Source organism: Anomaloglossus baeobatrachus, chromosome 2, assembly GCF_048569485.1.
Source record: "Anomaloglossus baeobatrachus isolate aAnoBae1 chromosome 2, aAnoBae1.hap1, whole genome shotgun sequence".
Taxonomy (NCBI): Eukaryota; Metazoa; Chordata; class Amphibia; order Anura; family Aromobatidae; genus Anomaloglossus; species Anomaloglossus baeobatrachus.
The window spans coordinates 558,887,583-558,914,594 of record NC_134354.1 but is presented as its reverse complement, the minus strand read 5'-3'; the positions used below and the strand labels follow the sequence as shown (position 1 = coordinate 558,914,594).

Genomic DNA, 27,012 nt, shown 5'->3' with positions numbered 1-27,012 from the left:
AGATTTCATGCGCTCTGGATGCAGCCTCTCCCATAGACAGAGCGGGGGCTGCATCCAAAGCGCATGAAAGAAGTGACGTTGCTTTTTAGAACGCAGCGACTTGGCAGCAGCAGAAGCGCTGCGCTCTAATACGCCACGTGGGCATGGATTAGGCATAATGTTCATAGATTGTGCTGGGGACGCAGGACGCATGCAGTTACACTGCGGTGCAGAACGCAGCGTAACTGCATGAAAATACACTACGTGGGCACAGAGCCTTAGACGCAAAACATAAGCCACTGAGCCCCAGATCCTGAAAAATGAGAACGCTACGGGTCTCGAAAATGGAGCAATTTTTACTTTTCACAAACGTCTGAATTTTTTTTATTACCACTCATATAGAAGTAAAACTGTACATGTTCGGTATCTATGAACTCGCACTGAGCTGGGGATGCAGGGCAGATTACCGTGTAATGAACATGGTACAGAAAAAAAAAATAAACAATTGAGAAATTGCACTTGGAATTATTTTTTACCCCTTTCCAGTACAATTGGGGCAGAATGAATGGAGTCATTCAAAAGTACAACTAATCCCGGAAAAATCAAGCCCTCATATGGCCGTATTTCTAAAAAAAAAAACAAAAAAAAAGTTATGGCTCTTGGGAGGAAAAAAAGGAAACAAAAAACAAATAAAAAAAAAATCGCCTGGGGGTGAAGGGGTTAAAAAACTTTCTGAGGCACCGGCTCCCGGGAAGCTGCCCGTCTGCGATAGAGTCCCCCCGCGGGAGCAGCAGTGCACAGCTGATCCCCCTCCCCGGACTGTGCCCACTCCGGGGCGCCGCTGTCCGGGGCTCTGTGCAGTCAGGTGCCCCGCAGCAGCCCACAGCCGCCGCCGGTCTCCGCTGCCCCGCCCATATCCTCTGCGCACATCTGGAGCTCCCGCTCTCTAGAGTCCCGGCTGCACTGAGGGTGCCCATGTTCTGGCAGCTCCTGGTAGTAGCCGCTATAGCAGCCCCCCTGCGCTGCACCGAGAGCCCCCCGGCTGTGAGTGCGGAGCTCAGCACAGTATGGGGTCCGGGGCTGCGGGCGGAGCCGGCGCTCCCTGCACGGTATTTCTACATCCAGGCAGCAGACACACAAGGAAACAAGTAAGTACACAACTATGCCGGAAAGTGAGCAAGGCGGTGTCCATGGCAACCAAATAGCTTACTAATTCCATTAGCGACTACTGCAGTATATAACAGGCTCCGCCTCCTGTGTGATGTTATATAAGCGGAGAAATGAGGGGCAGGGAGCTAAACCGTGCATAAGTCTGACAGCCCTGCCCTAAGTGACTACACTACACAGCTGTATACACCACATATAGGGAAAAGTATACAGAACAGCTGTGTATGACACACCCCTCATTATCATACAGCTGTATATGTCACCTATATACAGCCCATATATTACATTATACTGCTATATATGTCACCTATATACAGCCCATATATTACATTATACTGCTATATATGTCACCTATATATAGCCCATATATTACATCATACTGCTATATATGTCACCTATATACAGCCCATATATTACATTATATTGCTATATATGTCACCTATATATAGCCCATATATTACAACGTTATATATGTCACCTATATACAGCCCATATATTACATTATAATGTATATGTCACCTATATACAGCCCATATATTACAACGTTATATATGTCACCTATATACAGCCCATATATTACAACGTTATTTGTCACCTATATGCAGCCCATATATTACATTATACTGCTATATTTGTCACCTATATACAGCCCATATATTGCAACATTATACTGTATATGCCACCTATATACATCCCATATATTACATTATACTGCTATATATCTCACCTATATACAGCCCATATATTGCAACATTATACTGTATATGTCACCTATATACATCCCATATATTACATTATACTGCTATATATCTCACCTATATACAGCCCATATATTGCAACATTATACTGTATATGCCACCTATATACATCCCATATATTACATTATACTGCTATATATCTCACCTATAGACAGCCCATATATTGCAACATTATACTGTATATGTCACCTATATACAGCCCATATATTACATTATACTGCTATATATCTCACCTATATACAGCCCATATATTGCAACATTATACTGTATATGTCACCTATATACATCCCATATATTACATTATACTGCTATATATCTATATAAAGACCATATATTACAACGTTATATATGTCACCTATATACAGCCCATATATTACAACATTATACTGTATATGTCACCTATATGGAAGGAAAAAGAGAGGTATTCAGCTCACCCAAATAGTGTCCTCCAGTCTGCAGTGAATGCACGTAGTCCCTCGTACAGGCAGGTCCGTGTTCCAGGAAGGTAGCAAAGAAAAGTAAGTGGGACTCAGCACCAATGCGAATAGATAAAAATCTTCATGCTTTATTTGAAAAAAAGTTAAAATTAATAAAATGGCGTTTTTGGAAAGATCTGTGACCCTTTATTAATTTTAACTTTTTTTCAAATAAAGCATGAAGATTTTTATCTATTCGCATTGGTGCTGAGTCCCACTTACTTTTCTTTGCTATGTCACCTATATACAGCCCATATATTACATTGTACTGCTATATATGTCACCTATATACAGCCCATATATTACAACGTTATATATACCACCTATATACAGCCCATATATTACAACATTATACTGTATATGTCACCTATAGGTACAATGTATACCACATAGCTGTTTATATCACCAATATACAGTCTATATAGTGTACTGATTTTATATATATATATATATTACAGTACAGACCAAAAGTTTGGACACACCTCATTCAAAGAGTTTTCTTTATTTTCATAACTGAAAATTGTAGGTTCACATTGAAGACCTCAAAACTATGAATTAACACATGTGGAATGAAATACTTAACAAAAAAGTGTAAAACAACTGAACATATGTTTTATATTCTAGATTCTTCAAAGTAGCCACCTTTTGCTTTGATTACTGCTTTGAGCACTCTTGGCATTCTCTTGATGAGCTTTAAGAGGTAGACACCGGAAATGGTCTTCCAACAGTCTTGAAGGAGTTCCCAGAGATGCTTAGCACTTGTTGGCCCTTTTGCCTTCACTCTGTGGTCCAGCTCACCCCAAACCATCTCGATTGGGTTCAGGTCTGGTGACTGTGGAGGCCAGGTCATCTGGCGTAGCACCCCATCACTCTCCTTCTTAGTCAAATAGCCCTTACACAGCCTGGAGGTGTGTTTGGGGTCATTGTCCTGTTGAAAAATAAATGATGGTCCAACTAAATGCAAACCGGATGGAATAGCATGCTGCTGCAAGATGCTGTGGTAGCCATGCTGGTTCAGTATGCCTTCAGTTTTGAATAAATCCCCAACAGTGTCACCAGCAAAGCACCCCCACACCATCACACCTCCTCCTCTATGCTTCACGGTGGGAACCAGGCATGTAGAGTCCATCCGTTCACCTTTTCTGCGTCGCACAAAGACATGGTGGTTGGATCCAAAGATGTCAAATTTGGACTCATCAGACCAAAGCACAGATTTCCACTGGTCTAATGTCCATTCCTTGTGTTCTTTAGCCCAAACAAGCCTTTTCTGCTTGTTGTCTGTCCTTAGTGGTTTCCTAGCAGCTATTTTACCATGAAGGCCTGCTGCACAAAATCTCCTCTTAACAGTTGTTCTAGAGATGTGTCTGCTGCTAGAACTCTGTGTGGCATTGACCTGGTCTCTAATCTGAGCTGCTGTTAACCTGCGATTTCTGAGGCTGGTGACTCGGATAAACCTATCCTCCACAGCAGAGGTGACTCTTGGTCTTCCTTTCCTGGGGCGGTCCTCATGTGAGCCAGTTTCTTTGTAGCGTTTGATGGTTTTTGCCACTTCACTTTGGGACACTTTCAAAGTTTTCCCAATTTTTCGGACTGACTGACCTTCATATCTTAACATAATGATGGCCACTCGTTCTTCTTTACTTAGCTGCTTTTTTCTTGCCATAATACAAATTCTAACAGTCTATTCAGTAGGACTATCAGCTGTGTATCCACCAGACTTCTGCACAACACAACTGATGATCCCAACCCCATTTATAAGGCAAGAAATCCCACTTATTAAACCTGACAGGGCACACCTGTGAAGTGAAAACCATTTCCGGTGACTACCTCTTGAAGCTCATCAAGAGAATGCCAAGAGTGTGCAAAGCAGTAATCAAAGCAAAAGGTGGCTACTTTGAAGAACCTAGAATATAAGACATATTTTCAGTTGTTTCACACTTTTATGTTAAGTATTTCATTCCACATGTGTTAATTCATAGTTTCTATGCCTTCAATGTGAATCTACAATTTTCAGAATCATGAAAATAAAGAAAACTCTTTGAATGAGAAGGTGTGTCCAAACTTTTGGTCTGTACTGTATATATATATGAAATCAGTACACTATATACTATACACTGTATAGCTGTATATGTCACCTATATATCTCTTCTATACTAGGGGTGGGCGATTAATTCTTGACTAGTATGGCGGGCTGACCCAATAGGCTGAAATTAACTCTGCTTAATAATAATAATAATAATAATAGCATATTATAATTATTTTAGATTAATATTGATTGTATTAATATTGAGCAGAATTAAGTATGCTGACATTCCCCCATATACAGCATGAGCCCACACACAGCCCCTTATACATAACCTTCTGTATACAGTATGTGCCCACACTCAGCCCCCCTACATACAGTATTCGCCCCCACATAGCCCCTATATACATTTTCATCCATGCACATAGCCTCTCTGTATACAGTATGAGCCCCCAAATAGCCCCTTATATACAGTATAAACCACCACATAGCCTCCATGTCGCCTCCTATTACATTATGGGCTCCACATAGCCTTATAAATACATCAGGAGCCCTCACATAGCATCCTATAAAATTATGAGTCCCACATAGTCTCCTATATACAATATGAGCCCACATAGTCTCCTATATTTATACATAGGTATGAGCCTATGAGGTATATACAGTATGAGCCTCCACATAGCCTCCTACAAACATTTTGAGCCCCACAAAGCTTCCTAAATACAGCATAAGCCCCATATAGACTCCTATATACTTTATGAGCCTCCGCATAGCTTCCTGTATACTTTATAAGTCCCCACACAGCCTCCTACATAAATTCAAACATCCCGGACCCATGAAAAAGAAAAGAAACACCTCATACTCAAGTTTCTCCCTGTCACGCTAGGTACTGGGCTAGTATCAAGCAAAAGGAAAGGGAAACCCTGCATCTAGGGAAGGGGGAGATGGTGACCCCTGACCAAACCTACCGCTGGGGTCCCTCACCACCCTAGATAGGTTCCGCACCTATGTGTGCCGCTCGGATCCGGGTTCTCTGTGTCTCGAGGGTCTCCGGACCCGGGGTCGTGCGGCAACTCAAATGAAAGGGAGGTATTTAAATGGGAATGGATATCTAGTTCGTGAATACGCCCGTGGTGTACGGTAATTTGTGGAGTACCGCTGCTGCTGTTGGGAGTACCCGGGGTGATGAAGTGGGGCAGCAAGGTGCCGTAGCCCTCCACGGGTAGGGGAGATGCCCCAGGACTCGGTGTGGGGTGCCGTGGGATGCAGGGGTCACTCTCGTACTCAGTCAATAAGCAGACGGTGACAACCGGGTAAACCAACTCTCTTGGTGCCGCTGCCGCTGAGGGGAGCTCGTCCGGGTCCCGTCCCCTATAGTGTTGCCTGGTGATCCGTGACCTGCCTCCTGGCACTAAGTTTAACTTCAACGTGGTGGCCCAGTAGTATGAAACTTGCCGGGCCCCGCTCCCCACTTTGGCTAAGTGTGGGAGCTTGCTCTCAGGGCTCACGCTTGGGATTTTCTGGACCGTTTTGAATTGGAAAGTCCTATCCCCCTCGTTGCGCTAATGCCCCGATTCTGGAGCAGGTGGGAATAGATCATAAAGGCTCCGTTCTTCTCAGGTGAATTGTTGGGTTGCCTGAAGCTACTCCCCGACCTAGGGTCCATGTACCCTGTCGTGCCTTTGGTCCCGGAGCGGTGATATTGCTTGGCTGCCGGCTGTCCTCCTTGACAGGTCCAGGCACCTTGCCACAATCCCCTGCGACCGGGGGTCCGACTCCTCTAGGCCCAGACTACCGTCTGCAACCTAGACAGCTTCTCTAGGAGCCACCTCCTCTCACTCTCCTGACTCTACACACACTCTCTCTCTAACTGACTACGCTCCTCACCTCCCCTCACTGACCCCCCAGGTGGGCGACTCTATTCTACTAAAGCTGTCCACTGGTGTGCCTGGTGGGTGTAGTGCAAGGTGTATCTAGGATTTGATTTGCCGTTGGAGTTAACACTATTTAGATAGGGACCCAGAACCATGAGGGACTTGGAATACTGCACGGAAGGGCAGTTTATGCAGTACCCTGTGACGACCTGATAGTCCAGGGGCGTCACATATGCGCCAAGCCGGATACCTGACCCACGGATGACCATAATGCTGGGCCCTAGATAGAGAACATATGGGATGAGCTCTTTGTCAACCCCTTTAAACAATAAAGAAGACACAGGGGAGCACACACTCATGGGGAAAGCACATGAACTACTTCTCTCCAGATGCCTCAAGAAGAAGTTCAGCAAAGAACAGCAACAATCCTACAGATGAGTGCAATCTGTCTGCTTGCATCCAGAGCTTGTGAAGGAACTGAATATCAACAGCACAAATCAGGGGATGAGAGTATTTAAAGCCAAGGGGAAATACAGATGATTAGCAGCTGAAGGGAAGAGGTGCTCCGATAGGTCCTAAAGGGAAAAGGATGAAAACCCAGCAGAGGAGATACCTAGTACCTGAAATACTGACAGTAGGAATAACAGAAAGTCAGGGAGCATTTAGCGCAGCCAAACCCTGTGACCTTCTGTTACCAGAAACCACAGGACTGACTGTCATCCATGACACACCCGTGACAGTACCCCCCCTTCAACGAGTGGTCTCCGGACCAGGCCTGTCTGGATGGGCAGCATGCAATGCAATCCATGTTGTGGCATTCACATCCGATGCTGGGACCCACAGCCTCTCCTTCTCTGATTGTTCTACTCCTGGTTTTGGCTTACAAATACTGATGTAAAAAAACTCACCAAATTCTCAACATGTGCACGTGGCCTCATAGCACATCTGGTTGGTGGCATAAATTTCAGCCTTGCAGTGCATGATGGGGACACTGAACCTTAAAGGGAACTTGTCACCAGATTTTTCCCTTATAAGCTGCGGCACCACCAGTGAGCTCTTATATACTGCATTCTAGAATACTGTATATAAGAGACCACTCTGTATAATGTAAAAAACACCTTTATTATACACCTTGGGGGAGGTAATTTCCAATGAATGTCTCTGCTCTCGGTCCGGTACCCCCTCCATCTTTTGCGATTGTCGTTGTCCTGCCCAGCCCCATGTGTATGAGGCGTCCTGCATCAGTCACACACGGGCCTCCATTGCGCTCTTGCACATGCGGCACTTTGACCTGCCCACATGAGAGATCAAAGTGCTGTTAAATGCAGTCAGTCTTTGACCTCTCCTTGCGCCTGTGCACTACAGTCAGGCACATCAACATGTGCAGGAGCGCAACAGAGGACGCTCTGTGAATGACGCAGTACACATCATACACACGGGGCTGGGCAGGAGAACGGCGATCGCACAAGATGGAAGAGGCGCCGGACAGAGAACAGCAACACCCATTGGACAAGACCACCCCCTAGGGGAGTATAATAAAGGTGTTTTTTACGTTCTACAGAGCGGCCTGGGCTCTTATATACAGTATTTTACAATGCTGTATATAAGGGCTGACTGATGATGGCCACAGCTTTTAAGGGAAAAACCTGGTGACAGATTCCCTTTAAGTATAATGTACAAATACTCTAGACTGCACACAGATATTCAAGTTTACTATACTTCATGTTTACTAATGGCGTTGTCTTTTTCTTTTTAGTTTCACGTTTACTCCTCAAAATGAACACTTTCAAGTCCACATCACGGCAGTGGGGGAGCAGTATACTAGAGTGGGGGTGCAGGTGCTTGACAGAAAAGATGGCTCCTTCCTAGTAAGATACAAACTGTATGCCAGCTACAGGACTCTTCAGATTGAGGTTCAAGTTAATGGCAGACATGTGGCAAAATCTCCTTATTTCCTTGAAGGTATTTTTAATTCAGAGATAATAAATGGGTCTGCTAACCAGCTTTCAAGAGCATCTATCACCAGGTTTTTGGAACACCCATGTGAAAAGTAGATTATGTAGTGGCAGAGACCCTGATTCCAACGATGTATCACTTAATGTGCTGCTTTCTGCAGTTTTGATAAACTCACTGCATATATATACCAGTTGGTGTGGGCGGAGTTATACGGAATTATAATATGGAGGAATACATGTCAGAATGCTTACTAAATCCTCCATTGATAATCTCCTGGTGATAAAACGGTGATTTTATCAAAACTACACTAAGCAGCTCAGTAAGTGACATATCGCAGGGATCAGGGTCTCTGTCCCTACATTATGCTGCTCTCAGATTTTGTAACAAAATCCTGCTGACAGATTTCATTTAAGAACTCTTGCTCTCACTAAAAAACATTTTCTATGTGAAGCTTTTTGAGGCTTTGTCGCAGATGAAAAGAAAAAAGATCTTCTTACCTGAACAATGCCACTGCTGTTCATTGGCTGTGTTGGGTATTATAGATCACCCCTATTCTACTGTTTAGGTTTTTTTTTTGCAGAATGCATGTTTGCTAAAGTGCTTTTGTCTCTGTGGGAAAGCTAACAACTGGCCAGATTATTGTTTGCAGCAAAATGTCCAACAAAAACACAGCATAAACTGTGCACAAAAAGAAACAATGTGTATGATCCCTTTACATGCATAGCTATTTTGGAAAAAAGAAGTCTTTGTTTTAGTGACCTCATTTTCTTGCATTTTTCCCTCCATTTCTTTATTCAAAAACACTGTACAAATATGTTTGTTTGGCGTTATCTTCGAAAATAACAAATTGAAGACTGTTTTTTGCAGGGGGTTTTTTTGCATTTCCTGGTATTTTTGTGATTCTGTATTTTTTAATAGTTTCTATTCATCTATCTATGGTGAGTTTTTGTGAAGTTTTTGTTGTTTTTCTTCCATAAAACTCTTGGGCTCTAATCTTTTGTTAATTTGTTATTGTAACTTTAACTTTTACAAAATTGACTTAAAGGGGTATTCCCATCTACCAGATCATAGTCTAATATATAGTAGGTAAAATAATAAATAATATTAGCAAATATCTCCAATTAGAAATGTAGTATAGTTCTCCTGATTCTCTATGTTACTTACCTCCTGTTAAAGGCACTGCAGGTGTGAAGCTCCTCACCTGCAGGTCGCCTCAGGGTCTTCACGTGCTGGAAATCTGACAACAGGTATGTCAGGTTAACTTTAATAGGAATCGTGATGCCACTCTCGGTGTTGCGGTCAGGGGGTGACCGCCACTGCAGTTTATCAAGCGTCTGGGGCTGATGGTATGTGCAGTTAGATGATATGGCCTCCCGAGAGTGAGGCTGGCCCCAGGGGCTCAAGTGTAAGGCGGGCTTTACACGTTGCGACATCGCTACCGTTATATCGTCAGGTTCACGCCGTTAGTGATGCACATCTGGCACAGGTAGCGACATCGCAACGTATAAATCCTAGGTGCGACGATGAACGAGCGCAAAAGCGTAAAAAATGCTGATCTGTGTCACGTCGTTCATTTCCATAATGTCGTTACTGCTGCAGATATGATGTTGTTTGTCGTTCCTGCAGCACCACACATCGCTGTGTGTGACACCGCAGGAACGACAAACATCTCCTTCCCTTTGTCCACCAGCAATGGAAGGAAGTAGGTGGGCGGGATGTTATGTCCCGCTCATCCCCGCCCCTCCGCTTCTATTGGCCGGCCGCTTAGCGACGTCGCGGTGACGTCGCTGTGACGCCAAACGCACCTCCCCCTTGAAGGAGGGATTGTTCGGCGGTCACAGCAACGTCACCGACCAGGTATATGCATGTGAAGCTGCCGTAGCGATAATGTTCGCTACGGCAGCAAGCACCAGATATCGCATGTACGACGGGGGCGGGTGCTATCGCGCTCGACATCGCTAGCAATTGCTAGCGATGTCGCAACGTGTAAAGCCCGCCTAAGTGCGTAGTACCACAGGTTGCAGAATAATTCAAACACAGTCCAGAAAGTCTTTCAACATGTTTACTCACTTTTGGATGGTTGGTGAGATACCCAGGCGATGCTGAGATGATACCAGGTGGAACCAGGAATTCCTGCAGGCCGTTCTAAGGGTAGCTATTAACTCGCCTTCCTTGCACTTCTTTTGTTTCGGATAACCCCTGACTTGCAGTATCATGGGATTCATCCAGGGAAAGTTGCTACTGCCTCTCCTTCCCTTTCTGGCCCGTTTGCCATCTGCGTGGACCTGGTGAGATGGGTTCTGGCCCGATCTCCTTATGGGTTCCCCTGTTGCTGCTGTGGCTCGAGCTCTGTATCTTTGGTGAGGAACCTCTAGTCCCCTCACCGGCAGGTTGAGCAGATCAGTAGATCGATATCTGGCTCTAGTGACCTGTTCCCTGTGCGTACGTAGTTTCCAGCAATCCCCGTACTCAACTGCCTCTCTCCAGGTGTCTTTCAGGCTGACTTTCTGTTCACTGTACTCTCCCGCTAACAGCTACCACACTGGCAGGGTCTGTCTAGCGTGGCTGTACGTCTGCTTCCTTCAGCAACTTCTGTACACTCTCCTCACAGACTGGCTGACTCCTCCTCCTTTTCCTGTCTGCCACTGCATCTAGCTTCCAGTCTCTCCACTACACCCCATGCTGAGAATTGAAAGTAACCTCTTTAGAGGCTACCCAAGGGTCCCCTCTAATGGTGTGGGAGAACTGGTTGCTATGTGTCTGTGTGTACACACCTCATTCTGGCCTTTGGAATTACCTGGTAGCACTGTCCCAGGATGGGTGCAGTACTCAGTGGTGCCTGACCAGGTCAGGGGCGCCACACAGGACCTTAGGTATCCATGGTTACTACCACGCATATAGTCAAAGTTAGTTAGTTGCTCATGGTTGTAGCCATGGATACTTGGTTGTAGCCATGAATATTTACGGTCCTGCAATGACCTGAACATGAGGTAAGTGGCATAGCTAATCAGAAGAACTATACTACATTTCTTATTGGAGGTATTTGCTAATATTCTTATTGTTACACATACTACATAGTGGGATAGGATCTTGGAGATGAGAATACCCCTTTTAAATCAATAGTACACATGAATATAAGGCTGCTTTCACACATTAGTTTTTTGCAATCAGGCACAATCCGGCGCTTTGCAGAAAAAACGCGTCCACTTTTTTTTGCCGCTGGATGCGTTTTTTCCTCATAGACTTGCATTAGCGCCGGATTGTGTCGAATGACCTTGCGTTGCGTCCGTTTTTTGCCGGATGTGGCATATTTAGCTGATGCGGCAGCCGGATGGAACGTTGCTTGCAGCGTTTTTTGTCTGCGTCGAAAAACCGCATCGCGCCGGATTCGGCGTGATTTACAATGCAAGTCTATGGACGCCCGGATGTGGCGGCCGGATGCGGTTTTTTGAACTGTGCATGCTCAGTATCAAATCGGATCCATCAAAAAACAGACGGGCCACATGGAAAAACTTATGCAACGGATGCGTTTTTTTCGCCGCATCCGGTCCATAGGATTTTGAGCCGGATTGTGCCTGATGCAAAAAAACTGATGTGTGAAAGCAGCCTGAGTAACTTTGTAATATATCTTATCAGAGAAATCAGCTTTCTTCCCCAATTAACAGCCTCTTTTCCTAAACTTAAAAAAAAAAATTGTAAACACAGCTCCAGTGTATAATTAAAAATAAAATGGGTATGACCTCGCCACAGGTCCTGCTAGACAAAAGGTACCGTCACACTTAGCGATGCTCCAGCGATCCCACCAGCGATCTGACCTGGCAGGGATCGCTGGAGCGTCTCTACATGGTCGCTGATGAGCTGTCAATCAGGCAGTTCTCCACAGCGATCAGAGATCAGCCACCAGCCACCAGCGACCCGTGTAACGACACTGTGCTTGGTAACCATAGTACACATCGGGTTACTAAGCAAAGCGCTTTGCTTATAGTTACCCGATGTGTACCTTGGCTATGTGTGCAGGGAGCAGGGAGCCGGCTTCTAGAAGCTGCGGACGCTGGTAACCAAGGTAAATATCGGGTAACTAAGCAGAGCCTTTGCTTGGTTACCCGATATGTACCTTGGTTACCAGCATCCGCAGAAGCCGGCTCCCTGCTCCCTGCACATTCAGATCGTTTGTCTCTTGCTGTCACACACAGCGATGTGCGCTTCACAGCAACGAGCAAAAAATGGTCCAGGACATTCAGCAACGACCGGCGACCTCACAGCAGGGGCCAGGTTGTTGCTGGATGTCACACACAGCGACATCGCTAGTAAGATCGCTGTTGCGTCACAAAAAACGTGACTCAGCAGCGATCTCGCTAGCGATGTCGCTTAGTGAGACGTGGCCTAAAGTGAGTCGTTTTTATAATGCTTATGCTAATGATAACAGGGGGAGGGGATAACTATGAATATATTATCTGCTCCAGTGCAACTGTCACTCAAGAAGCTGCTCATTTTACAAACTTCACTTTCTTGGATTTCAAAACCTAAACATCCGAGCTGACCACTACAGGTCTGTAGAGAATCAGCCTGATAGTGCCAGTATAGCACTGGCTTTAGGTTATATACGGAAATCCTGATGATTGGTTCCCTTTAAGGGCTTAAGGAGACCTTTCAGGATCAGTAAGTTTTATTGCTCTACATTATTCTGTAATCTTGTTGTAGATGAAGTGATCTCTTAAAGGCATAAAGTTAAGCATGACACATTTCCTTTGTATTTTAGGCAAAAATAAATAAATTATTTTCATCTTTTTACATTTTAAAATAACAAAAAAGAAAATGGGCCAATGAAAAAGTTTGGGCACCTTGCATGATTAGTAGCACCCAGTTTGGCAAGTATCACAGCTTGTAAATGCTTTTTGTAGCCAACCAAGAGACTTTAAATTCTTGTTTAACGGATTTTCATCCATTCTTCCTTGGAAAAGTCTTCTAGTTTTGTGTGACTCCTGGCAGTACACAGGTTTGCCGCTAATAATGCGTCTCTGATCCTCATGATGTATGCGTGTAGATGATTTAATCACCCTTTCCATGTGACCAGAAGGGGCGGTGCCTCAGCCAGTAGGAAAATGTTGCTTCCTGATATCAGCTCTGTTGGCTGCCCCGCCCCTTCTGGTCACATGGGTACGACCTCACCACAGGTTCTGGAAGAGAAAAGTTACATCGATTGTATATTACTTATGCTAATACTAACAGTGGGAGGGTATAACTATGAAGTCCTCTCACAGATATTATCTGATCCTCAGCTGCTGTCACTCAAGAAGCTGATAATTTTATAAACTTTACTTTCTTGGATTTCAAAACTTATACATCCGAGCTGACTACTACAGGTATGTAGAGAATCAGCCTCATAGTGCCAGTATAGCACTGGCTTTAGCTTATATACGAAAATCCTGGTGATTGGTTCCCTTTAACATCACACTCCTGCCCTGTCTTTCCGTGGTGAGGGACAACATAGGGGCCCCTGTCCCTCGTTATCCAACAAGTCACATCGTGACATGTATATTCTTAACTTCTGGGCACGTATATGTCTTGTATAATTTGATCTGGCTTGTTAGCACATGTTGGGTGCCTTTTGCATGATATTGCGGGGACTTTTCCTGTATACTCTTACTTCAGGATTTAGACGTACATTATTATTCAGCTTTCACAGTTCTATTTGAATAGCTATGGCGGACCGGCTTCTTTATCTTCCATTGCATACATTTGATCATATTTATTGCCCTTTGTCTACAATTTGGGACAGATGTCAGCACATATTTATCAGGTTTTTAATGGTGCGGTGTATCACAATTGAAGTTTAATAAGATTATGTTCAGGTGTACATATCAATAATGCATTGCTTTTCTTCTTTTTACACTACTGTCCGCTAGTAGAAGACATGAAAAGAAAAGACAACGGTGACCTCTGCAGGCCAAAGAAATATACTACATAGCTAAAAATGTCCTATACGGATACAAAATATGAAATCAATAAAACATTGCTACATAGAGTAAAACATAAATTTGATGTATGTGTTTTACCACCTCATAAGTAAAATGCATTCTGTTTACTAATATTTAAAAATAAATTGACAAAGTTTTGGTGTATGGTTCCATTCTCAGGCGCAGGTGAGCTGGTACGATAAGCCTTACTGCTTTAGTGCAGTTTTACCTATAAGAATTGGTTAATTAGATTTAAAGGGTTTTCAAAGACTTTGAATGGGCATCAATATTTGATCAGTCCGACTCTCATGATCACTGACAATCACCAAAATGCTTGGGATTAAGTTGCAGTACCAAGCATTGCCATGTGTATGTGTGGCACTATGCCAGTACAATGAATATGTAATGTATACTACTTAATCTCCTTAATGACTAGGCCAAGTAATCAATCATTTAAATACTGATAATTAGAACGACACTTTTACATGCCATACCATAACTAACTTTATGTTGCACTTTATATTTCCCATTTTTAAGGTCCAATTTACAGTGAAGAATGTCACTGCCCTGAACTGGATAGTAACATATGGCTAAGACATATGTCATGTAAAGTCTCCATTCCACAAATTGAACGTGATCTCAAACATTTTCCAACTGTTGATCCTGACCAGATTGCTGTCGAAATCCCAGAAAGATTTGGTGATCGCCAGAGCTTGTGTCACTACACCATCAAGGATAATAAGGTAGGTTCTGTGCCCAAGGAAATGATGCATTTTATTTTAGTGATACTAAACCTGTTTAAGTGTGTCACTGTCACGTATACGATGGGTGCGGAGAGACAAGCGCACTTACGGTGATACAGTATAGGGTAGAGGAAGTTTGGGGAGGGGAGGGGGTGCTCACCTGACCGGTTTGTGAATGTCACAACCCCATTGTGTGCCCATAGAGAATACAGCAGCTGCAGTCATGCCTACAGATAGAAGGAAATCTTCATCTGCAAATATAAGAAGGAAAGGAGATGGACATTTCTGATGGACTGCGCTGCTGCTGGAAAAGTAGTACCACATTGTGGTAGTATTTAGTAAAAATGGGTGTATAAACACACTGGAGAACAATATTAAATTTCATAAAAAGAATCTAAAGTTTTAGTAAAGTAACAAGGAAACATAAATACTACACAGCACATGACAATATTAGTGTAGGAGTTTATTCTATGACAAGTTACGTCCATGTTTATCCACATAGGGATATTATGCAAATTTTTAGTCATTATCCTCCCAGATAAAATACAATTGTTATGTTTTTGGAATATTTTGATTTCGGTAGTATGTTATACTAACATTATAACTTGTTTGAATCTATTACCAATCTCCTTTTCAAAAAGAAGGTATCTATTAAACACTAATACAGTGTGGAACGACTACCTTTCCAGCAGCAGCAGTGTGATCAGCCAGAAATGTGCATCTCCTTTTACTCCTCAATGTATACAATGGATGAGATAGTTAATATGAGTCAACCTAAAGGCTACTTTACATGCTGCGACATCGCTAGCGATCTCGTTAGCGATGTGAAATTCTAGATCGCAAGTGCGATCTTTTGAGATCGCACATAGGTCATTTTACGCATGTGCGATCTCAAAAGATCGCACTTGCGATCTAGAATTTCACCTCGCTAACGAGATCGCTAGCGATGTCGCAGCATGTAAAGTAGCCTTTAGGCTATGTTCACATTTCCGTTGTTTAGGATCACTCACAATCCGCCGCTCTGATAACGCAATCCGTTTGGCGGATTCCGTTGTTTCCCATAGACTATTATGAGCGGCAGATTGTGACTGATGACCCTGCGTTGCATCTGCCGTGCGGCGCATCAGTCGTTTACTGACTGACCGTCGGGCGGGAGGGACGCAGCATACAACGTTTTTTGTTGAGGCAAAAAAACGCACCCCGCAGGATTCCGTTGGAATCCGTCAGGAGGCATAATGTAATTCTGTGGTGCAGGATTCTGTTAACCTGCGTCACGCAACGGATTCCAGTGCAGGAATCCATCACGTTTTACTGAGCATGCCCAGCAAAACGTCCGAAATCATGTAAAATCAGTTTCCCTCTCTCCCCCCCTGCACGCAGGTTTTAAACTGAAATTATCGCCCGGCGGCCGGCTATTGAGAGTCATCAGCTGATCGTTCTCTCTCTCTCTCTCTTTACTGAAATAATTTCACCAAAGGAATCCGCTTTCTCATGACAATGAATTTCATTTCTTGTCAGCCGTTGTACAACGCATCAGTCACAAGCGTCAAGCAACGCAGGTGACTGATGCAAAAAACGGAAATGTGAACATAGCCTAAGGGTTCGCTCACACAGGCGTATAAAATGGGTGAGTGCAATGAGCGAAAAAATGTTAGTAAATGAGGCAAAACAGATCTGCGAGTTTTTCCTCAGCTCTAATCAGGCTACTAAAAAAAATTATCCAACAAAAAAAAAATCCTGGTCTATAATTATTGTCTCTAAGGCTATGTTCGCACTTTGCGTCGTCCTAGTTGCAGTTCTAAACGCATCCTCTGGCAGAAATTGCTTTTGCCAAAGTTGCTTTTGACCACAGAATCGCGGTAAATACGCATGCCTTTTTACTGCGTTTTAGCCGCGTTTTTAGCGCTTTTTACATGCTTCGCTATTGCGTTTAAGCAGATGCATTTTGAATATAAAGACACTGCTAAATAAAGTTTAAATAGTCAAACACAATGAAAAAAAGGGAGAAAAAAGGAATACATATATAATTATTGAAATCTTAACAGAAATAATTATATTTAATAAAATTATAGCGGTTTAATACTATTTATCGCTAAAATAGCAAAAATTAATATTTTTCATTAAATTAATTTGTCGGTCTACGTGTGTGTGTAAAGGGACATATCATTTCATTATTTTGAAGTCAGAAAAGCATGCGTTTATGTAGTCCAAAACGCATTCTTTCTGCAGCTAAAAAGCATGTAAAATGCAGGAATTTTGGTGTTGGTTGCTTTTTACAACTTCTCATTGACTTCAATGTTAGCAAAACGCAGCCCAAATGGCAAAAACAATTGACATGCTGCTTCTTTGAACGCAGAGTTTTTGCCCAAAATTATGCAAATTAAACGCTGCGTTTGAAAACGCAAAGTGCGGACAGGAAATCCCCATTTTCCATAGACTTTGGAGGAAAATCAAAACGCATGCCTTTTGGCATGAAAACGCTGCAGTTCAAAACGGACCTAAAAAGTAGCTGAAACGCAGTTGAAAACGGAAAGTGCGCACATAGCCTTAGTGGTCGTACTTAATGGAGGGCACAAGGGGACCCCAAAGGATGACCACAGGACAGCACATTCCCAAATAGCAATTGTATACAAAAAGGGACATGAGTTTCCAGTGCAAATAAAAGCATACTTTATTAAACATGCAAAAGGGTGAAAACATTACATAAGGATAATAAGATGCATAGGATGTACGACAAAAACCCTGATCCAGACAATCACCAAACGTATATGAGAGCAATAAGTGTCTTAAAATACCAGTAAGTCATATATAGGGGTAGAGATAAAGTGCAACTGTGCATACAGGTAATACAATTTATTAAAGTGACACGTGTCAAGGAAGTAGAAGCACCTTAAATAAAAGCTTACCCCGTAAATATTGGTGATTCAGAGGAATTCCTTTTCTTCTGCCGATGGTACACGGACTTTGCACATTAGGTAATATATTTCATTGGCCACTACTCATGTTATATATTATGCCACGTGTGATTGCCCTCTCATTTACGTAGGTCTAACCTCACGTGAACTTCGTATGAGAATACGAGAACATGTGAGTGACATCCAGGGCCGGCCTTAGGCTAAATGGCGCCCTGTGCCAAATTACCCTTTGGTGCCCCCAGACCATGTCACAGGCGACCTGCAGCCAATCAGCAGCTGGTTTACTCTCTCATCCTTTAGATAAAACTAACATCCAGAGGAAGTCATGAAACAGCAGCAGCTCTCATTTCTTCTGGATTACAGCTTTGAAAGAGGGATAGTGAAGCAGCCGCTGATTGGCTGCAGATCACAAGACCCCGGTTGTATTGCTTTTCTGCTGCGTTTGTTTTTTTCATGTACTGTAAAATGACAAAAAAGCCTCGCCCTAAGCAAACTGCTATGATTTTTACATTCAACTTCTCCAACAACGCTATCTACGGCCTCTGCTGGCTGCTGCTTCCTGCCCGGCTAATTACTGTCATGCATATTCATTTATGCATGGCACAGCCGACCCAGAAGTACTTGCAGAGGGGAGACACAGCGGCGGCCAGATGCAGCAGAGCCGGAGAGTTCAGCACCACGGACAGCAGGAGCGGGGGCAGGTGAGTTTATCTCCATGTGCTATCATGTATCACAGATCACGGATTGCACATTGACAAACCACGTGTGCTGTGAATCACGGCACACAGAGGGACACATGCGCTTTTAACACGTCAGTGAAACACGTCTTTGTTTTTCACTGACATGCAAAACAGGCCTAAAATCTTAAATCTTAGCATATGTCAGAACGGATGCAGTCAGTAATCTCTGCTGACAGATTCTCTTTGTTGGTGCTGTTACATTGATACCAGATTTATATTGTTCAGCTTCTATCACGGAGTGAAAATGCTTTTTTTATTAAAAAAAAAAAAAAAAAAAAAGTTTTTTCGTCGCCATATTGTGAGAACTGTAACATTTTTCTTTTTGGAGTGAACAGGGCTGTGTGGAAGCTTATTTTTTGCGCAATAAGCTGAAGGATTTTTGGTACTATTATGGGGTACATAACATTTCTTGATTGCTATTTATTCAGATTTTTGAGGGAAAACCAGCGATTCGCTTATTATTTTAAATTTTTTGCTCAGTTCACCATGCGATAAAAGTGATGACTGTTTTATTCTTCGGGTCAGAATGATTACACTATACCAGATTTATACAATTTTTTATACTTTGCGACGTTTGCACACTAAAAGCAATATTTTACAAAAATTAATTTCTTTTTGCATCGCCATATTCTGAGAGCTGTAACTTTTTCAATTTTTTTGTTCAAAAGAGCTTTTAGGGCTTATTCCTTCACATATTTTGTTGGCTTTTTATTCAATTTTTGTATTTTCAGTAAGACTAAAAAACATTTTTGGAGTGATTTTTCCCAAATGTTTTTTTTTTTAAATTTACGGTGTTTGCGTAACAGCATTATAATTCCTTTATAATAACCTACACCTTAGGTTAGACATTTACTAAAAGAACAGCCCCTTTAAAAGGGCTGTCCACTAAATTTGACAACCCCTATTCATTCCATTTGTTGAAGCATAACCACATACACCCTTTGTAATAAAATGATGCCCCTCTTCCTCTTCAATCCATAAAAGGGATGTCAACAACCCCTTCTCATTCCCCTTGTTTGCCTCAGAAAAATAAATAAAGCTATACTCCCCTCCGGTACGGCCTCGGTTCCAGCGTTGTCTAAAGCTGCGTTCCATGAGGCCCCTTGACTAAACAGCGCCCAGTGTTTTTCTCTCCGCCTTCAGACATTTGAGCAGGATGTGAGCGCTACACTGAATTTCAGCCGAAATGTCCAAAGGTGGGCATAAGAAAGCCGGCGCTGATTGCTTTTGGGGCTCGTGTGTCATAACAATGTCACAGGTCACATATGTAAGGACACACACACACACACACACACACACACACACAACAGCCCTTGCATGAAAATGATGCCCACTCCAGGAACACAATCCCATATCCTTGATGGTAACAAAAGCACATACCATATTTTTTGTTTTAGAAGATGTGCCGGATTATAAGACGCACCCCAAATTTAGAGATAAAAAAGGTAAAAAATGGGATCCGTCTTATACTCCATTGTTGTCTTACTGGAGAGGGAGCAGAGTCACAGGAGGCAGGCACGGCGGTGGGAACGGTGTGGCGGTGCTGGCAGCGGAAGCTGTGCTGGCAGCGGAAACTGTGTTGGCTGTGTGGAGCAGGCTGGTGCGGCGGGTGTCCCAGATGCTCTGTCAGCGGTGCGGACTTCAAAGAAATAGCCTCCGGAGCAGATTGAGCTCTCAGTTCAATGACAATGCCCCGGATGCCATCATTTGAACCCAGAGCATCTGGGACATCAGCCACAGCGCCCTGCTCCACACAGCCACCGCTGCCCGCAAAGACAGATATCCAGCCCGCCGGCCGCCCGCAGAAAGAGGCAGCCGGTCGCCCGCAGAGAGAAGCAGCCGGTCGCCCGCAGAGAGGGGCAGCCGGTCGCCCGCAGAGAGGGGCAGCCGGTCGCCCGCAGAGAGGGGCAGCCGGTCGCCCGCAGAGAGGGGCAGCCGGTCGCCCGCAGAGAGGGGCAGCCGGTCGCCCGCAGAGAGAGGCAGCCGGTCGCCCGCGCAGAGAGGCAGGCGGCCGGCTTCCCGCCCGCGCAGAGAGGCAGGCGGCCGGCCTCCCGCCCGCGCAGAGAGGGCATAGAATAATGTAAATGATTGTAGAAAAATAGCTGCTGAGATTAAAAAAACAGTGTCATACGGGTGGCATACACATGTCATATGGATGTCCTGCAGATGCTAGGCAAGAAAAAAATTGCACACTCGTATGATACGGTAAATGGAATACCAATGAGATTGGGACTGATTTGTTATTTGCCAGTTTGAGAGTACTCTAAAGCCAAATGTGTTCTCTTAGCATAAGACTTTCGTATAGAATGATTCAATAAAGTAAAAGATGATGTATAGATTCAGATCATGTGGAGTTCTTCCTGTAACAGCTGATGTTTGAAGGGAAAATGTCACCTGAATAAACACTATTATCCTGCAGATATTAGGTTAATCTGCAGGTTAAAAGTGTTTGAAACCTGCCATTGTCTGCACATTTAAACCGCCTATTGGGAGGAAATTAACTTTAATCCTCCTGGCAGTATTCCAGTTTGTCATGGGGTGGCATCAGTGCAGGTTCAGTCACCGCACTGTGTATGGAGAGTGGCGGCTGTAACTGCGCCCCCTGCACTGACTGATATCCACTGAGCATTAGATCTGGATGTTATCCAGTCCGTGGTCCTAGGTACAGCCGCCGCTCTAGATTCACAGAGTGGTGACTGAAGCTGCTCTGGCACCGCCCCCATGACTGAAAGCCAAATGGTGATGGCAGGATTAAAGGCCATTTTCTTCCGGCAGCTCTGGTTTAATGTGCAGGCGCTGGGCAGGATTCAGATTCTATTAACCTGTAGCTTTACCCCATATCTGCAGGTTAAGTGGTTTTACACATGACAGGTTCCCTTTAAAGGATAAGGTCTTTTTTTGGACAATTTATTTTATTTTCCCAGTTTTAGAAAACCCTTCTCCCTGGCTTCAGTTTATTGCTTTATTCACGCTCCCCTTGTCCACGCTGTCTGCCACCGCTGCTTCCAGTGTATGTTACTGTCTGTAAGGCTGACGTCACATCGACTGCACTGTAGCCAATAAAATGAGCTCAGTGGCTCTCCTCAAGTAGTCTTCATAATCCACTCAGATCCACTGATTGGCTGCAGCGTTGTTGACCTCATGAAAGAGGTACCGACACTGCGTGTATAAATTGCAGATTAGTAGCAAATTAATTATTTGATACTTGCACTTTCTTTACCCCAAGCCCCTTTATTATGACAGAGTTATATAATCTTTCAATTTGATCCCTAGATTTATATAAAAACCTATGGAGAACATGTTGGCTTTAGAATTTTCATGGATTCACTTCTTCTGTCCTTAACAAGTAAAGTAAGTATCTCTAGTAAATCCTGTGTGGTGTAATGAAGTGTAAGATTGGGATAGCAATGTCTTCATGCAATAAATACAATCTATTTAAAGGGATTTTCTGGGACTATAATAGTCTTGTACTATAGATAAATCAGTATGTTCCTGGTACCTCTGCCATTCAGCAGAAGGAGCCATGATTTCAAGTTAATCTGAAACATGAGGTATAGCCACCACCAAATATATAGCGCCACAACTGGTAAGCAATGGAGGCCATGTGGCACTTGATAGAGCTCTACTGCCCCTTTAGTAAGCAGGGAGGGACCCAAGAGTGAGATCACTACTGATTTGATAAATACGCCATCTAAATAAAGCCAGAGGTCAGCCTCTTTAAAGCGTTATCCCTCAAAAATTTCATCTCAAACAAGGAGAAGACTAATCAGAGATGCAGCCAAGAGGTCCATGATCACTCTGGATGAACTGCAGAGATCTACAGCTGAAGTGGGAGAGTCTGTCCATAGGACACAATCAGTCGTACACAGCACAAATCTGGCCTTTATGGAACGGTGGCAAGAAGAAAGCTATTTCTCAAAGATATCCATAAAAAGTCTCTTTTAAAGTTTGCCACAAGCTACCTGGGAGACACTCCAAACATGTGGAAGAAGGTGCTCTGGTCAGATGAAACCAAAATCAAACTTTTTGGGCACAATGCCAAACGATATGTTTGGCATAAATGCAACACAGCTCATCAACCTGAACACACCATCCCCACTGTCAAACGTGGTGGCAGCATCATGGTTTGGGCCTGCTTTTCTTCAGCAGGGACAGGGAAGATGGTTAAAATTGATGGGGAGATGGATGGAGCCAAATACAGGATCATTCTTGAAAGAAAAGCTGTTGGAGTCTGCAAAAGACCTGAGACTAAGACGGAGATTTGTCTTTCAACAAGACAATGATCCAAAACATAAAGCAAAATCTACAATGGAAAGGTTCACAAATAAACGTATCCAGGTGTTAGAATGGCCAAGTCAAAGTCCAGACCTGAATCCAATGGAGAATCTGTGGAAAGAGCTGAAAACTGCTGTTCACAAACGCTCTCTATCCAACCTCACTCAGCTCGAGCTGTTTACAAAGGAAGAATGGGCAAGAATTTCAGTCTCTCGATGTGCAAAACTGATAGACACATACGACTTGCAGCTGTAATCGCAGCAAAAGGTGGTGCTAAAAAGTATTAACTTAAAGGGGGCGAATAATATAATAATAAGTTTTATTAAACATCTTGCTTTTACAAAATGAAATATCACATTAAAGGGAACTTGTTAGCACATTTTTATATATGGAAGTAGTGGTATAGTGATGTAGCTGTGTAGGCACTTGTACTGCAATAAAAATGATTTTATAAAGATCCAATGTTACCAATCATGAGAAATCTAAATAACGCCACGTGCACACATTGAATATTTGGTCAGTATTTTACCTCAGTATCTTTAACCGAAATCAGGAGTGAAACAACCAGAGGAAAAATATAATAGAAACACGGGCACCACTTCTGTATTTATCACCCACTCCTGGTTTTGCCTTACAAATACTGAGGTAAAAAAATCACCAAATACTCAGTATGTGCACATGGCTGTAGAAGCCTTCGTGCAGATCAGGCCCAAGTGCATTCAATGCATTTGAACAGTTTTTCATCGTTTTGTTCAGCAAAAATTGCTTGAAAATACAAATGTTGCATGTGTGTTGATCTCTACCAACTGCTACCATCAGGTTCCAGTTTGTTGGCTGCCATAGCCTACAGTTAGGTCCAGAAATATTTGGACAGTGACACAAGTTTTGTTATTTTAGCTGTTTACAAAAACATGTTCAGAAATACAATGATATATATATAATATGGGCTGAAAGTGCACACTCCCAGCTGCAATATGAGAGTTTTCACATCCAAATCGGAGAAAGGGTTTAGGAATCATAGCTCTGTAATTCATAGCCTCCTCTTTTTAAAGGGACCAAAAGTAATTGGACAAGGGACTCTAAGGGCTGCAATTAACTCTGAAGGCGTCTCCCTCGTTAACCTGTAATCAATGAAGTAGTTAAAAGGTCTGGGGTTGATTACAGGTGTGTGGTTTTGCATTTGGAAGCTGTTGCTGTGACCAGACAACATGCGGTCTAAGGAACTCTCAATTGAGGTGAAGCAGAACATCCTGAGGCTGAAAAAAAAGAAAAAATCCATCAGAGAGATAGCAGACATGCTTGGAGTAGCAAAATCAACAGTCGGGTACATTCTGAGAAAAAAGGAATTGACTGGTGAGCTTGGGAACTCAAAAAGGCCTGGGCGTCCACGGATGACAATAGTGGTGGATGATCGCCGCATACTTTCTTTGGTGAAGAAGAACCCGTTCACAACATCAACTGAAGTCCAGAACACTCTCAGTGAAGTAGGTGTATCTGTCTCTAAGTCAACAGTAAAGAGAAGACTCCATGAAAGTAAATACAAAGGGTTCACATCTAGATGCAAACCATTCATCAATTCCAAAAATAGACAGGCCAGAGTTAAATTTGCTGAAAAACACCTCATGAAGCCAGCTCAGTTCTGGAAAAGTATTCTATGGACAGATGAGACAAAGATCAACCTGTACCAGAATGATGGGAAGAAAAAAGTTTGGAGAAGAAAGGGAACGGCACATGATCCAAGGCACACCACATGCTCTGTAAAACATGGTGGAGGCAACGTGATGGCATGGGCATGCATGGCTTTCAATGGCACTGGGTCACTTGTGTTTATTGATGACATAACAGCAGACAAGAGTAGCCGGATGAATTCTGAAGTGTACCGGGATATACTTTCAGCCCAGATTCAGCCAAATGCCGCAAAGTTGATCGCACGGCGCTTCATAGTACAGATGGACAATGACCCCAAGCATACAGCCAAAGCTACCCAGGAGTTCATGAGTGCAAAAAAGTGGAACATTCTGCAATGGCCAAGTCAATCACCAGATCTTAACCCAATTGAGCATGCATTTCACTTGCTCAAATCCAGACTTAAGACGGAAAGACCCACAAACAAGCAAGACCTGAAGGCTGCGGTTGTAAAGGCCTGGCAAAGCATTAAGAAGGAGGAAACCCAGCGTTTGGTGATGTCCATGGGTTCCAGACTTAAGGCAGTGATTGCCTCCAAAGGATTCGCAACAAAATATTGAAAATAAAAATATTTTGTTTGGGTTTGGTTTATTTGTCCAATTACTTTTGACCTCCTAAAATGTGGAGTGTTTGTAAAGAAATGTGTACAATTCCTACAATTTCTATCAGATATTTTTGTTCAAACCTTCAAATTAAACGTTACAATCTGCACTTGAATTCTGTTGTAGAGATTTCATTTCAAATCCAATGTGGTGGCATGCAGAGCCCAACTCGCGAAAATTGTGTCACTGTCCAAATATTTCTGGACCTAACTGTATAAAGGCACTCAACATTTTTTGGTCAAAGGGCCACATCACCATACTGACCAATCCCAAGAGTTGCAAATTTTTAAAGGGGTACTTACATGAATACATCAGCTAACTTTAACATAGCTATGAAGCACATTATGGATTGCTACATGTGTATAAGATCAGCACCACCATCAGCACATGTATGCAACCCCAGTAGCACATTCGGTACATGAATGCTGCTACAGAACCACTGACAGTACATGAGTATCTCCCATGCTGCACCTCACTGTGCTCCCTTCACAAAAAATCCCCCCACACTGCCCCTCTCCATAATGATCCTCCACATTGCCCCTTTCTGTAATGTTCCCCACACAATTCCCTTCTCTACAATCAATGCCCATCTCCATAATATCCCTCTCCACTACCCCTCTCCATAATATTCTCCCCACACACTGCCCCTCTCCAGAATATTAACCTACACACTGCACTCTCCATAATATCTCACCCACACACTGGCCCTTTCCATAACCTCTCCCCCACACACTGCCTCACTCCAGAATATTAACCTCCACAAACTGCCTCTCTCCATAATATCTCCCTCACAGACTGCCACTTTCCATAATATCTCTCCCACACACTGCCCCTCTCCATAATTATTGACCCCATACATTGTCCCCCTCCATAATATCTCCTCCACACACTGCTGCTCTTCATAATATCACGTTACACTGCCCTTCTACAAAGTATGTCCCACACTTCCCCTTTACATAGTATTGCCCCCTTACTGCCACTGTGCATAAAGTCTCCCCCATTCCACGCTATACTATGCCCCTTTTCAAAATACCCCTAATTGCCCCATTATGTGCCCCACTGCTTCATAATATCCCCCATTGTTCATAATGTCCCCCCCAGCTCCATAATATAGCCCCAAAAAGCCCCTCATAGCTTTATTATATCTGCCACTGCTCCATAATATCTCCCACAGTTCCATAATGTCCCCCACAGATCTATAATCTCCCCCAGAGCTCCATTGTATCCCCCACTACTACATAATATCATAATATCACCTACAGATCTATGTCCCCCACAGATTCATAATATCTTCCACAGATCCACAATGTCCCTCATAGCTCCAAAATGCCCCCCCCCCACTGCTCCATAATGTTCCCCATCACTCCATAATATACCCCACCGCTCCCTAATATCCTCACAGCTCAATAATATCCCCCACTGCTCCATGATATGCTCCACAGCTGAATTATGTCTAATGGAAAATAACAAGAATCCTGAAACACATTGTATCTTTGGACTCCTCCTGGAGGGCTTACCAATCCCCATTGCATCCTCAGCCGCAGTATGATGAGGTTAGTGTTGCTGACCTAATCACACTGCTGCACGTCAGTGGAAGGGTGGGACTGACTCCTTGGCGGGCCACATGCCGCCCGTGGACCGTATGTTGTGCAGGCCTCCTGTATATGGTACATAAAATTGTTTCTTCAGATTATTATATTACCTTGTACAAATGCTATTTTCTGAATGTTAAGAATCATTTGTATATTACAATAACAATTATTGTTTAAAAAAATAAAAAAAAAGAAAAGAATCTATTCAGAAAAATACAGTAGCGTCATTTAGGAATATGACCTTAGTATCTATTTATTATCTTCGCTAC

General features: G+C 43.3%; 1 protein-coding gene across 2 annotated transcripts in view; it reads left to right on the top strand.

The window, feature by feature from the left end:
- The first annotated feature begins 823 nt into the window (after positions 1–823).
- The window catches only part of POGLUT2 (protein O-glucosyltransferase 2), a 98,188-nt gene continuing 71,999 nt past the window's right edge, over positions 824–27,012 (top strand). The window contains exons 1-4 of one of the 2 annotated variants that reach the window (XM_075336685.1): positions 826–1,127; positions 8,034–8,239; positions 14,728–14,933; positions 21,862–21,939. In XM_075336685.1, coding sequence (XP_075192800.1) covers positions 955–1,127; positions 8,034–8,239; positions 14,728–14,933; positions 21,862–21,939 — 663 coding nt within the window. In that variant the 5' untranslated portion in view covers positions 826–954. Of the gene's footprint in view, positions 1,128–8,033; positions 8,240–14,727; positions 14,934–21,861; positions 21,940–27,012 lie in introns of both variants that reach the window. The other variant, XM_075336686.1, reaches the window with a different exon arrangement.